The sequence below is a fragment of the Ammodytes marinus genome (assembly GCF_949987685.1).
Source record: "Ammodytes marinus genome assembly, chromosome: 2".
NCBI classification, from domain to species: Eukaryota; Metazoa; Chordata; class Actinopteri; order Uranoscopiformes; family Ammodytidae; genus Ammodytes; species Ammodytes marinus.
In genome coordinates, this window is record NC_137231.1 from 20350271 (window position 1) to 20365729 (window position 15459).

General features: G+C 40.6%; 1 protein-coding gene across 1 annotated transcript in view; it reads right to left on the reverse strand.

Moving 5' to 3' along the window:
- Nucleotides 1–14784, reverse strand: part of ntrk2a (neurotrophic tyrosine kinase, receptor, type 2a) — a gene marked incomplete at both ends in the record, with an annotated part of 75599 nt that extends 60815 nt beyond the window's left edge. The window contains 5 exons of the mRNA XM_080035231.1: nucleotides 7616–7764; nucleotides 8676–8744; nucleotides 10535–10606; nucleotides 11867–11941; nucleotides 14528–14784. Coding sequence (XP_079891357.1) covers nucleotides 7616–7764; nucleotides 8676–8744; nucleotides 10535–10606; nucleotides 11867–11941; nucleotides 14528–14784 — 622 coding nt within the window. The remainder of the gene's footprint in view (nucleotides 1–7615; nucleotides 7765–8675; nucleotides 8745–10534; nucleotides 10607–11866; nucleotides 11942–14527) is intronic.
- Nucleotides 14785–15459: the final 675 nt, after the last annotated feature.

A 15459-nucleotide genomic window follows, 5' to 3' on the forward strand; every position in this document is an offset into this window, starting at 1 on the left:
CAAACCATCCATGACAACAATGTAAAGCAAAACACTGTAAAATATATTTTTCTTGGCAAAACATGAGGCCCACTCATATGTGTTCAGCCTTCAGAGAATGTTTTCTCTTTCTCAAATGAGATGGATGTGTTGAAATGCAAGCTCAGAAGCCATTGTGAATTCATCTACATCACATACACAAAAAAACAAAAACAGGACTGTCGTCTGGAATTGTTTCTCCAGAATATTATTTTCAAGGTCCAGGAATGAACTTTCGTACTTAATTTTGCGAAAAATAAGTTATATGAAAAAAAAGTGATGTGGTTGAAATTATAGCAGCTATACTAAGCTCACACGTTAAAGACACTACGAGTAAAATGGCACGTTGGCGTCCCCTTTGGACAAAAGCGGTAGTATTTTTACGACGCCAGCTGTCGTGAAGCTGTTTTCTAGCTTGTGCCGGGCGTGCGAGATTCAAATGATCAGGAAGCAATATGGTGCATGTCCGTGTGTTGAAAGTGTGAGGGCACCTGACTCTTTTCGGCTCCATGAGAGTGGTTAATGACACAGCATCAACTAATGCCAGTCAGTGCTACACACACACCTGATTGCAATGAGTTGATGCAGTGTCACCTCTCACGGAGCTGAAAGATTCCGTGTCCTCACACAAAGCGAATGAACGAGAGACGGCAGTTAGTATGGATCACGATGAGGTAATGTGTTTATGTTGTTGTAAATAATGACTATTTCCGATGAATAATGGTCATCTGATGATGCTGGTGAGGCAAAGTAAACTTTGTTTTAGTAGGCTACCGCTCATTCATTTAGGAGTAAACACTGCAGTCTAGATTCGCTCAGTGAAATTGTGTATACGTTGCTTGGCAACGCCCTCCCGCCCGCCTATCACTCTCCCTTTTAGCTTTTCTTCATTGCATTTTCTTTTTTTTCTTTGATGGTTCAGCCCCGTTATCAGTCATTATGACATTATGACTACAAATAACTGTCTCAAACAAAGCTCCCGCTCCCCTTCCCTCACCTGGAGGGATAGGCTTCTCAAATCGCGTTCCTGCGCCACACTGAAATCTGCGACCAATACGGATATGTGACCATAGAGCATGCACGCGTGAACCGAAAATCGGACTGTGTGTGCGACCAGACCAAACGCAGTAATAAAAACTATATAAAAACTTATTTCTGATGGTCTCGTTTGCTGTTAAAGGTAATTTATGATTATGAGAGGAAACATGAGGCTGTTTAAAAGATATTTAAATGTTACTCGTAGTCGCTTTAACGTCCAAATCCACCACTGTGGGGTGTGGCTGAACGCTCTGAAAATAGGTTTACTTTATGCCTCAAAATACTATTAAAAGGTCAAGTTTCTTCTGTGTATTTTTTTTAAATAATTGCTAACTTCATGTGCATCTGTATTAGGCTACCAGGAGAGAAAGACAGATGGCTGAAAAAACAAAGGGAAATCCAGTGTTAGTTTTGCGGTAAAGCTCTGAGCCAGCAACCAACTTCACTGTATGCACTCTAATGCAGGGATGACCTCTCTGCCCTTAAAAGATGTTCCCTCATTTGGTGTTTGATAATGACGATGGAGAGCACAGTCTAATACGCTGGCCCAAAACCTTCATGAAGCAATGCCCTATGATTCACAGCCCTTTCTTTATCGCTTATTGTATGACTCCTCATAGCTGGTTTGGAAGCATCTGCATGTCCCCTTTGTTTCCCAACTATTTATGAAGGCTTATTTCACCCATCTTAACTTAAAGTAAACAAGCTTTTTATAGCAGAAACATGGATCTTCTCATTACATTTGTATTGGCATGCCAAGGCAGCTCCCTTTTATTTTTTTCCAGCTTTCACATGTCACGCTAAGATGGAGATGTTTTTCATTGAGAATCAAAATGTATCTCAATCACATTTGCATTCATTGTTTCAGTTAAAAGTCGCCTATCGGCCTCCCGAGTGTTTAGAGGCCTGGAAGTGTCTACAGGTGACACAGTAATCCAGGGTTATCCATGAGTGTGTCCCTGTATTACATAAATCTTATCCCACCAGGATAAATAATGGATGTGGAAATAATCACACATGCATCACGTAAATAGAAGGTGGAGAGTTTTATTTTTCCCTTTTTACTGGATCCCAAATACCATTCATTTGAGGGGTAATTTCAAAAGGGTAATTTCAACAGGCTTAAATATTTTCAATTTCACAATAAAATAACATATGTTGTTTCTGAGACGCCAATGTCACAAAAGGACCTTCTTTTTCTGCTAACAAGGATTTCTTCAGTGAAAATGTTGTAACAATGAAAACCTGGCCCTATCAAAACTGGAGGGGCCCTGTGAGTATATGCCAGACCTTGACACTCTTTGGACTCTTTGAATCCAGATTGCCTTCATTCACCGCTAGCGTGTACCATGAATAGGCCGTGAATTACAGGCAGCATCAGGGATCGGGCCCCACTGATGTGGCGCTGAATGGCTGCTCACAGCTCACTTTTAAAATAAGGCAAACATCCCCCTGCTCTCTGGATTGAAGCCTTTGCACAATGCTGCAAGGCATACTTCAGCATCATTGTTGGGGGCTGTCATTGTCGGCAGCTCTTGTTGTATAGGCTACAACAGGCACGTTGGCATTTCAGAAGCTTGTTTTTGCGTTTATTCTCTGATGCTCCAGCCATTCTGCAACCTTGATGAGCGGCAGAGGCAGACCAGAGCGAGACATCTTTAACAAAGGAAGAAGACAGGGAAATGTGACGGAAAGTGACACAACAGAAAAAATCCCATCTCTGAGTTTGCCTCTATATTTTTGTTTCTGTTGTTCTAGCATGCAGGGAAGACTGTCAATGCATTATGGGAGGGATTCACGAATAATGTTAGCTCATAGAATCAAGAAAGATAGGGAGGAGGCAGGGAATAGGCTAATCTTTAAATAACCAGAATCTATTATGAATTATTGATTTTCTGCCTCAAACTGTTGTCAGTCAAGTTGTCAGCTGACCTGCCCAGACTTTTGCCATCAGATAATTTGTCCTGGAAACTGTCGATAAATGCCTCGTCTGTATCTTTCGCTTTTCATCTATCTTAAGGAGAGCTCCATTTCAGTTATCATTGTGGCAAGTGATTGTATTTCAGTTTTTATCAACTCCACCAACCCTTTCGAACACATTCATCACCTTCCATTAAAGTCAATTACCTGTTTTTAATGAGGTGCGTTGGCATCTTATTGGCTAAACCCTATCAGCAGACAAGAACAACGATAAAAAACACAGATTACGCTCAGTGCCAACATTTTTTAAGCGATCTTTCTTTGTCAACAACGTAAGGCAGCTCTTGAGGTTAGGTTTATAAGTTAAGGAATGGTTAAGGTTCCCATTTCTCTACATAAAGCACACACACACACACACACACTACTTCCTGCATCTGCACTTGGCGCACATTGTGATACAGAGCCTTTCCCGAGCATGGTTCTTGTCACATCAAGGACAACTGATAGATTAAAGAACAAAAAACTGCACTGTTTTCTGTCTTAACACTACAATGTTTCCTCCCCGTTTCAAACTCTTACCAACTGCTTTCTTCCCGTTCCCATAAATATGATTTACTGAATTGTCTTGGCCAGCTGTGCTCTTCTGTTTTCTGAAGCTGTGGTCCCTTTTAAACCCCTCTTGAATCCCTCTGTTTGCCAAACGTCACTGCTGAAATGACAGCAGCATGGCCTTAAAAGGAATAGGCCAAACGTTGGTGGGATAGCAATAAATGTCATGTCCATTACATTTTAAAAGATGACCTCGTAAAACAACAGGGCTTCAAGGCACGAACAACGTCCTAATCCGTTTCTGTCAATCTGCACCGTACTGACACTTGTGTTGATTTTAAGTTTAGTATTACAGCCTTTGTGTTGTTTAACTCCATGTTATCTAACAGGAAAGTGAGCGGTCCCCCGCATCTGAATATAGGCGATTCTCACACGCGAATAGCATTTACTGCCCACAGACACAAGAGCCATCTGGCCTTTTTGGTCGGTCTGCTCTGCCATAAACTGCCTGAGCTTGGGCCCATGTGCTGCATCTATGTTTTTAACACTTGTAAGGCCACACAAGGTTTGTCAGTCAGACAGATAGTTAAATATACTGTTCAGTATTATTCACACATGTGCCAACTAGGAGACAGAAGATAGAGAGGGCGAGATGAGAGCATAGGAACAAATACCTGGACAGTGATTAATACATAAAGACAGAAAAGAGGGGAATAAAACCGTATCGACAGACTGAGAAGTAGAAAGATGAGGACAGAGATAACCTGCGCTGTGATGTGACTAGCAGAGGTCTGGTGATCCATCTGCAGTCATTCCCATGGAACATGGAATTAAAAAGCACCTTTTCTCTGGACAGCTGCTTTCTAGTATTAAACGTTAATAATTAGACTACACAGCAGATTTCACCTAAATGTAAAGTGTCATCTTTTGAAAAACTTCAATTTACTGAAGAGAAGTTACAGAAGCTATGGTGGCCATCAAGGAAAAAAAAGCTTGTTACTAAAGATGGCACAATATCAAGTGACGACGAAGATGTATTTAGTTATTTATTCTATAGTATTTTTTCTTCGTTTGGACACCGACTATATAAAAATATATGGAGTTGAACCACTCCTATGTGGACATAAATTCTGCAAATTAAGAAAGAGTTTTATATATATTTTTAATTGGTTTTCTTTAAATCATCTTGTTAACAAACAACTGAGCTGGAGTGTTTTAGTACCTGCAGCTGCTCCATCCTCAACATTTCTGCTGAGTGACACAGTTGACAATTTTTTTTTATGTTGCAACAAGCATAGGACTGCGGTAAATTTCCATAAAGTTTTGTGTAGCTCAGCAATGGGAACAGTCTGCCAGCCTTTTCCACTGGAGCTCCAGCGTTAACAGTCTGAACAGGGATGAAGAGAGAGAGGGAGAGAGAGAGAGAGAGAGAGAGAGAGAGACATATGCGGTGGCCTGAGAGATCGTTCTCAGCCTGAGGGCATCGTTGGGCACTTCCTCTGCTTTGTGCCTTCCTCATATGTCATTGAGAAATGTTCACACGGACAGAAGCACAGACAGTCATGCATGCCAGCAGGACAATTAGTAATAATGTACAGGAAAGATGGGGGGGACGATAGCTGGAAAGAACAGTAAGAGAGCAAAAAGGCCAGCAGTTTGGCCCGACTGAGAGGTATTTTGGTGTGCCACTATTCAGCACCCCCCCTGCTCCACCATATCCTCGTCCTCCTCATATGTCATTCTGTCAGAGGGTCCCCTGCCCACCTCTCCAGGGGCTCTGCTGTAACTGTGCTAATGCCAAAAAAATAACATCCGCTAATGGAGGGGAGGCAGAGGGGATCAATAGGAGTTATCAATGACATTGTTTGCTTCCTGCAGGCGACCTTATTGCATCGTATATGCGTCCAGACTGCCCTAGGGCTATTTTGGACCAGATCACTTGCTCTGTCCACAACAGAGCAGTCAAAAAAACTTTGAGATTCATTTTCTCGCTTGTTTGGGAAACCATTAGATTACATTTCGATTGAGGCCCATACACCTTTGCCAATTGCTATTATGTGTTTTATAAATCCTAATCAGATTTGAAGATTCCTATAAATTCTCGGGTTACATTGACAAACTGGGTCTGACTGGACTTATTCCCCCAAAAGGCTGGAACAATCTGTGTTTGATTTTGTTTACCCAAAAAAGCCTGAGCCTGACTCATTATTACGAAATGTTATCTGGATTTCTGCTTATCATAACTTACAAATCGAGTTAAGACAGATTTCTCTTCAAACAATCAAATACAGGTCACGCTGTAATCTCTCATTCTGTTTTTTTGAAAGATCAGAGTCCAAAATGCAGGGATTCATAAAAAACTGAGAAGAGGAAGAAGAAGAAGAAGAAGAAGAAGAAGAAGAAGAAGAAGAAGAAGAAGAAGAAGAAGAAGAAGAAGAAGAAGAAGAAGAAGAAGAAGAAGAAGAAGAAGAAGAAGAGGAGGAAGAGGAAGAGGAAGACGAAGAGGAAGACGAAGAAGAAGAAGAAGGAGAAGAAGAAGAAGAAGAAGGGAAGGAAAAGGCTTCAATTAACTGCCGACATTTATATTTTCAAGCCTGATAAACACTCCAATAAGAAAGTACATAAAAGAGGTTTGTGGTCTGAGGCTGTATGGTAGTGACAGTGTAGTGTCTGGTAGTGACAGCTTTTTGGTTAGTCTGACATTACCCTCATGTTGTAAGTACCTGCATGCACTGTATTTTCTGGTTCGTTGACACTGTATTATTAAGGGGAATACTAAAGATGCTTTATGTTGCAAAAGTTAATTGTTCATTTTTCAAATGTAATTGTAATTGTAATTTATTGCTGATTGAAGTGAGTATTGCAGTGCTGCTTTTGCACATGTCCTGAAACAGTTTCTTCCTCAAGGAAACATGCTGATTCAGAGCAAAGGAAATTAATTCTGCTGCGTGACAGCAGGTCACCGGTGCTATGGGACATATTGCAGATGGTCTTTATAACACTTCATTTGCCGGTGATACATGCAGTGAATAATCTCGGCTCAGCATCTTTGATCCTCGCTGATGTCATCTGTGTGTTAAATCACACACAAGCGTTCCCTCCCCAGTATGATATCTCCCTGCTTCTATAATATCCTGTACCATGACCTTTCCACACCTACAAGCAAATGTCTCAGATGACTGTTACCAGTCAATATAATGACACACCAACACCTCTCTGTATGTCACACTCTCCTCCCTCTGGCAGCTAATCTTCGCATCATATGAGAAAAATCCCTTTCAGCACAAAGATAACGTCAGCCTGCTTAGTGTCGGGGTTGTGTTTTTTACTTGCACCTAGCACAAACCAGACCACATTTTTAAGCCCTCTGTAAAAGCAGGACGCTCAGTGTGCATGCATGCGCTCATTTGGTCATTTGTTTGCTTGCTCATGTGTAAGACATTGTAGCATTGTGCACGACACAGGGAAATGACAATATACAGACTAAGCAGAGCCCTTTGTAAATGATATACAGTGTGTGCAGCATCCTCGCTTTAGCCCGCGGAGGTCAAACATACCAGCAGGTATATTACTGATTATTGCAGTGGGTAAGGAGTGAATTATATCTTTGGTGCATTTATTCTCAAACTTTACTTGCTCAAGTAGCTTATCCCCCACTCCTCCCCCGAGGCCCGACAAAACACCAAGCGCAGTTGTTATTGTAATAGCAGATTTTATACAGTATATGCCCTGCACTTAAACATACACGCAGTTATGCAAACACACACACACAAACACACACACACACACACATACACACACAGCAAAGCACTTACACAAAAAACATATGCAAGTATATGCACAATCAAAACAAAGATTTGCAAAAAAAAACTTGTCTAGGAAACCATTAGGACTACTGCTGCTGCTGCAGCTTGTGCATGCATTTTCCAGTTCCTTACTAGTGTGTGTGTGTGTTTGCGTGTGCGTGTGTGTGCGTGTGCGTGTGCGTTTGTGTGTGTGTGTGTGTGTGTGTGTGTGTGTGTATGTGCGTGCATGTCTATGTCTCTTTGTGCGTGCATGTCTGTGTGTGTGTGTTTGTGTGTGTCCTCACCACAGTTAGGTAGGGTCAGTCTGGACAGCAGCTTGCGTACTCCTCCATCCTCAATGCAGCGTAGCTCCTGGTTGTCCGCTTCCTCTCCTAACCACAGCTTGATCCACATGTTCTCACAGGAGCAGTGCAGAGGGTTCCCTGACAGGAAACTACACACACACACACACACACACACACGCAAAGTCAACAACACTGGATCACAGTGAGCGGTAGACTGAAAACTAAGCAATAGCTGGATTGTATCAATGTTGCTCCCCCAGCACTGCGTCAAATTGCCTTCAAGAAATGGTTCAACGTTTTGGGTAACGTGCTTATTTGTTCCCTTGTTTAGATTGGTGCTTCTACTGTTTCTGTCCACAAAAAACAAAGCTGAAGCCAGGAGTCAGTAGCTAAACTAAGCATAAAGACATACCCTGTAAAACAGCAACATTACTTATAGTTTAATTTTAATTTTAGCAAAGTGATGGTGGTAGTGTACTTTGGGTACCAGGGCCAGGGTAGCTGTTACCCACGGTTTCCAGTCTTTATGCTAAGGTAAGCTCGCTTCTTGGCTTCATATTTAAAAAAACATACTGTATATTAGAGCGGTATCAATCTTCTCATCTAACTCCAAGCAGAAAGTGGATAAGCATTTTTCCACAGGTGGTCTGTATAATCCACCATTGAACTATTTATTTAGGATGTGTTTATTTCAATGTATTCTTGAATAACAAAAAATACAAATAATGATCCCTCTAGAAATACAAATCATTTTGACTTCTTTCCTCCCAGTGCAATGTGGACAGTTTCACTGTATTACAGCGATGGGAGATTAGATTGTTTGGGGGGCATGTTTGCTTTTATTGACAGGTGTCATAGCCAATCCCAGTGAGCCCCGGTGGTTAATTTTCCCTTACCGACCGCATTCAGCTAATCTCAATCTCCACCTTGTTGCCTAAATCCCAAATCCAGGAAATTGCGAAATTGCAATCAGCGGTAAACCCAACCCCAGGCTTCAAAACAGCACATCAATTGGTGACATCGCCAGACAGACTGATAGAAAAGACTGCAGTTAACTCACAGATAAGAGATGTTGAGGTGTCTGAATATCCTCCAGGACAGTGATGACAGGTTGTTATCTTTCAGATTCCTGGAAAATGAGGTTGAACATCAGGGAATGAGATCATAATGCCACGACAAAATATTAGGTTGATGTTATGTTGACAGCCAATGAAGGCACATGTTTCAACATGCACCAATACGCCTGCATTATTTTTCTCATTAAAAGTTTTCCCCCTCCAAGGACTGTGACAATTAACCTTAAGTTGGACCTCAATCAGTATACAGTTTTTCTCAGTTGCTTTGGTGCTTTTCTCAGATCACAATGAAAATTCTCATAACTATTAGTTCAACCTCTGCAACATTTAGTCATTTGAGCACATCATAGTAGCAATTTCTCCTTCCTCTGAACAAATTGCAAATGCTTTTGGACATGTATCAGTTGCTTTCATACAATTCTCTGCTGTTTTATAACATTGTCATTTGCTTATGTCACGTCAGTCAAAATTAACTATACTTATGGATGCTGAATAGTCGTTCCCAATAAAACTAATAGTCTTCATTGCATTGCTTGAGTCATTACATACAAAATTGTTGAACTAGTTATCAAATTCTGTCAAGCAAATTTTATACCTTTCTTTATCAATTCTTTCCTGGAAATGTCTCCTAAATTGAATAATTGCTCTCAGGTGGACTTCAGCTTTCACTCACAAGGAGGTGTGTGAAGTATTAGTTGTACTTTCCTCGCTGCATTGCAAGGGATAATATCCATTGTGATGTAGATGAAAATATGTGGCCAGACAGACAGGAACGTCTGGATGTGCCAGAATGATTTACCTATATGTTCAGTTACAATATGTCCTGTTATATTGTTCACATTTGTGCACAGCTCTACCAAAAGGGTGTTTTTTATGTTTGTTCTAAATAAGTGACTGAAGTGTATTTTTCTTTTGCACAATGCTGTAGAATTGCAAAGAGCATATACAGTAAAAATGTGAAACATACGTATTCAGTGTCTTGTACTCACGTACTCCCCTAACTACAGCAATGTGTAACTTTACTGTAGTTTTCAAATGGCTGTACAAGTAGTGTATAGTGCTGTCTTGAGCATTTTCAGGTAGTGTCACCGAGTTCTGACCTTTTTTTGCATTGGAAAACACTGAGAGAATAAACTGTCATAATGAAAACATGACAAAGTCATTTGACTATCTTGTTCATAAACGATGGTGTCAAGACTTCTCATTTTGATGACACTGGCAGTTTCATTGACATGAATACTTGCTTTTGAGGAATAGACTATCCATTCCGAGCAAGTGACGTACTTTTGCAGGTTATCCACTAGGTTTTGCAGTTTGCACTAATTGTTTTGAGAAATGCACTAACTGCTGTGCAAATGTTAATAGTGATGTGAGAAAAGCACCAAAGCGACTGAGAAAAACTGTAATACGTTTTAAACTTGAATTATGTATGACAGATAGATACATAGAAATAGATAGATAGATGGATAGATGGATGGATAGATAGATAGATAGATAGATAGATAGATAGATAGATAGATAGATAGATAGATAGATAGATAGATAGATAGATAGATAGATAGATAGATAGATAGATAGATAGATAGATAGATAGATAGATAGATAGATAGATAGATAGATAGATAGATAGATAGATAGATAGATAGATAGATAGATAGATAGATAGATAGATAGATAGATAGATAGATAGATAGATAGATAGATAGATAGATAGATAGATAACTAAAACATAGATATACATTTTTAACAGTTTTGCCAAATAAATTACTCATAAAAAAATTATAAATAAATATGCTAATATGTTAACATCAAGCAAGGAATATATAGTTTGAGTTTCACTTACAGGTACTGCAGCTTCATGTTGTTCTGAAAGGCCAGCTTGGATACATATGTTAGCCTGCTGTTGGTCACCGTTCTGACAAAAACATATACAATAGCACCATTGTCATCATCGTCTATCATCACACAGGAGTTCAGGTTTCTGATCAGAGCAATACTTTGTACACATATTGTAATCGGTCATGCTAGAGGACGGTACACACAAGCAACATTGCCTTTCTACCAGCTAGAAAATCTAAGCTCAGCTATTAATAATGTCTCATGAAGCATGTTGTTTTAAAAATTGCTACCACATAATTTAAGTTTTACAAGCCAAAAGTAAGAGTGGAAATGTTAGGACTTGTAGAGCACATTCACATTTCCTTAAACACAGAGACTTTAGCCATGTTAAATGAGTGCAGGTGATGTGTGAGACACAGAAGGAAACCATTTAAAAACACAACTCATAACAAATGAAAACATTGAAAAAATTTAAATAGTTCTGCCATATTGGTATTAATAAGATATTTCCCTACAAAAGCAATAATGATACACAGAGTGTAATTGCTTGTACAGTGATTCTCAGACACATGGGACAGTCTTCCTTGATTGTGGCTCAAACAATCATTCAGTTTGCGTTCACAGCTTTGTTCCCACTGGGTCCATCCACAATTAAAAGCATACAGTATACACTTAAATTGCCATGCAGCATTTTTTTATATTTTTTTATTAACCTTTATTTATACAGGTAAAATCTCATTGAGACCCAGGGTCTCATTTACAAGAGAGACCTGTTCAGCATGTGACATGCTTGTTGCTAATCTGTCCTCCAAATGGAATATCGGCTTGAAAATGATAGTAGTCTATTTAACAGATCATTATGTTGCAAGTAAGTGCTTCCTCGTGGAAAAATGCTGGTATTGATTAAGATAAAATGAGACAAAGATGAATTTGAAGAAAAAGGTAACTTCAAACCAGCGTGCCTAGTGTGTTCGCACCTTTACACAACACATGCAATACACATGGAAAAGGCATTGCCTTAAGGAAGAAGTGGAATTATCAATACAGGCCAAAGTAAATCAAAATTTCTCATATAGGGGAATAAAACAACCCAGATAAGTATAGACATACCCTTCGAATCTCATTAAAATATAGTTTTATTGTTGATATTTTTGCATAAAATGCTGCCTATACTGTAGATCCTCAGAGTAAACATTTTACTAGAACAAGAGATAAAGAAAAGCCACTGCAATGTAAAAATACAGAATACATCATGAAGGGCAACCCTTAGTTTTGAATATGTGCCCTGGGGCCAAAAAGTTAATCTTAAACGTAACATAAGGCCTGAAAGACTTACAGATTCCTGAGATTCTTGTAGTAGTGCAGGTCTTTGTCATTGATGGAGGAGAAGCTGCCCTGGTTGGCGATGTAACTGTCAGGAGAAACAAATGTGTGTGTCAGAAGGCTCATTTGTTAACTGAGGAGGGGGGAGGGGCATAAACAGAAACATTGCAACAACAAGAAAAAGGAACATGATAAATAATTAGAGTTCAAAGTTTAAAAAATGAACTCCTGAAGGACGACATCTGATGAATGGCACAGAGAACAGGCAGGTGCTTTTTCAGAAGTAGGGTATCAGGCACAGCTCTCTGCACTATGTTGTTTTTCACCTCTTTCATCTCTGCATTGCAACCTAAATAATTACATTTAAAGCAAGTCAAAAAAGATCTTTGACAATTAAAAAGGACAAACCCTGACCCTTAAAAATGTAACCACCTTCTTTGCATTATCCCCGGTTTCAGGTCAGGCAGGGGACTTCTGTTGCATATCCCCTCTCCTTTCCTTCCCCTTATTTCCTATCAGCTATCTGCTGTCACTGTCAAATAAAGTGAAACTGCCTGAAAAATATTACGGTGGGGAAAAAGACATTTGATATGCGAGCCCCCAGCTAAAACTCAGAATTTCAGCATTATGGAGTGGTTTACACTGATACATTTAACCCGTTCATTGAAAAGCAGCATCTTCAACACACTGTTTCACAAATGTAATTCTACTACAGAGTGAAATAATGACTCACAACTAAGAATAAATCCTGACAGATGTTGTTTACAATTAAAGTAAACAATGAATCAACAGTTACACCTTCGGAGTCAGCAGTTATTGTTGTGTATTTTGGGTTTAGATATGTATGAGTAAATCAGCTACAAAACCAATGGCACACATTACAGTTCAAGTATTGATCAGACTTATTGTACGTGTTAACTTAAGTAAAAGATTGTGAGTGTGAGCTTATGTAAAACCACAAAAATAAAAGTTTTTATAAAAAGATTAATTTGATTCATAAAATAAAAATAACATTTTTTTTCTTCAGGTTTTGTAGACCCTTTACTCCATGTTTGTCAACATGTCAGTGTTGTGATGCAAAAGTTTTATATTTTCAGATTTTTTAAAACCTCGATAGAATATATATTCCAGCATTGCACATTATCAACATCAGTCATTTTGAATCTGGTCTGTATAATCCAGTCATTTAGAGCAGACACCTCCTCAACATGGTCTGCTCAAGGACATTTTCCAAGCATGCAAGTGTGATTGAGTTTTACTCCGTTTGTTATACTAAATCGAGAATGTATGGCAAAGATTGCACGTCGACACAATGAACATTTTTCGTTTTTACACCCGTTTATCAATTCACTGAAAGCCCATTATATTCTGTCAAATTGTGTCTATTTTCAGTGCAGATGTCAATAAACCGTGATTTTAGATCAATTAACACAAACATAGGACACTGTATCCCATCATAAACGTTCTCTTTAGTTTGTGTTTGTTTTTTTGGCAAGGTCATTTGGTATTGGTCGCCGCGCGGTCATCAGTAATTTGTCTGTTTACATTAACCAAGCCCTCAGTGAATGCTTTTCACCAGACTGCTGGCTCATTGCAACAGCCGCCAAGGCTTTTTCCAAGTTCATCGCTGACAAGTCATTAGCAACAAGGCTGTTCATCTTTCCCAGGAATTATATCACTCACGCCAATTAAATATTTTAATTGCTCTTTGGATACAAATGCTTAGACGTGTCTCAATGTATATCCACAGCCAAATTACGTTTTGTGAAATTGCAGTGATAGGAGGAGTGTGAAGAGGGGGTATGTAGGCCTACAGTACATTACAAAATCACAATGAGATGTTTAAACATCTTGGATTATCACCCAGCTCCCGGGAAAGAGGGTCCCCTCCTCAAAATATAACCTAAATGTTGACCCTGGCGAGACAAATGTCGATTTTTCTCTGCTTGGACATCGATTTATCTACGCTTGTGCGGTTCATTTAAACACACTCATATAAGCCATCTTGGGATAAGTGTCTGTGCTAATATTTGGACAGTCTGGTGTGCGTATCTCTGTGCTAACACACACTCACTCACACACACACACACACACACACACACACACACACACACACACACACACAAACACACAAAGCACGCGCAATTGGCACATACGCACACGCACACAGACTAGGCTTTGTCTAATTGCCGGACCGAAGTCTATCAGCCACAACTGCTTTCATTTTTAAATGGGCAGTTTCGACACTGGTGCTGAGCTGACTGATGTGCCCCATGGTGTAAATGAGTAGGTTATGCAATGTAGGCTACACATGATGCGCGTGTGAGGCCAATACATGAACAAGAATACAGTACATTTATGTCCAAACAGGTATGCTAAATCTGTCAATTCGCCCCCAAATCCATGCATGCGATTAGAATTCACTCTAAGGAATATACTGATTCTGGACCGGTTCTTGCTCCTTGCATGCAGAGAGTGTCTGTCAGCTCCAGACAGCACTGGCAGAGGATGGGTAAAGCCAAAGGACATTCCTTTATTTAGAAAGTGTTTAAAAACAATAGCCTACTGCCAATGTGATAAAAGCGGGTTAAATATGAATGTTTAAGGTGGACACCTGCATCGGACATCTCCCTTTTGTTGTAGCCTTAATCTGATGCTTATGAGAGACACTCACATGTCGGTGATGTTCTCCATCTCCGCCTCGCTCTGCAGGACGGGGAAAGCATTGATTCCCCGCTCCGGATCGACGCAGGAGATTCGGGTGCTGCTGCAGGAGCAGGACGACGGACAAACCTCGGAGGAAAGCCAAGGGTCTCCCGAGCCCACCGCCACCCCGATCAACACAAGCCACCACCAGCAGCACCGCCACGACCCAAACCCTCTCCCCGGCGAGGAGGAGAGAGCCCCGCTGCCGGGTCTCAAGGCGATCATCTCAACTTCAGCTATAAGGCTCGCTGAACAGCCCCACGGCCCGGCCCAGGTTGACTGGATATCAGGCCCGGTTCAGCCAATTAAGAGAGGAGAAATAGAGTATATAACAAAAAATAAATAAGAATAAAAAAAATCCGATGCTGTGTTTTGGATACAAGGCGGCGCAGCTAAACAACCATCGGCCGTGACAGAACAACAATACTGCGAGAAGGGAAAAAAGGGGACAGGTCGATCCTCTCCACACACAAAAATCCCCCAGTCAGTCAGTCAGTCACCCAGTCAGTAAAAACCACACTGCCACACTGACGGGTGTGTGCCAAGGAGGGACTCTCTCTCTCTCTCTCTCTCTCTCTCTCTCTCTCTCTCTCTCTCTCTCTCTCTCTCTCTCTCTCTCTCTCTCTCTCGCTCTCTCTCTCTCTCTCTCGCTCTCGCTCTCTCTTTATCTGGAGCCTCCTTGACACAGTGTTTTCTGTGTGGATTCTCGACACAGGACTGGTGGAGGTGGCGGATGGGTGGATAGCCTATAGAACAGAATTAAAGGCAGTCAGGATGGGCGAGACGTGCGGTGCGCACCGGTGTTCCCGCGCGGATGAAGTCAGTCTGCGATGGGAAGAAAGAGGAGAGAGAACAGAGCAAGAAGAGGGCGAGTACCGGCATCAAAGCAGATTATGTATA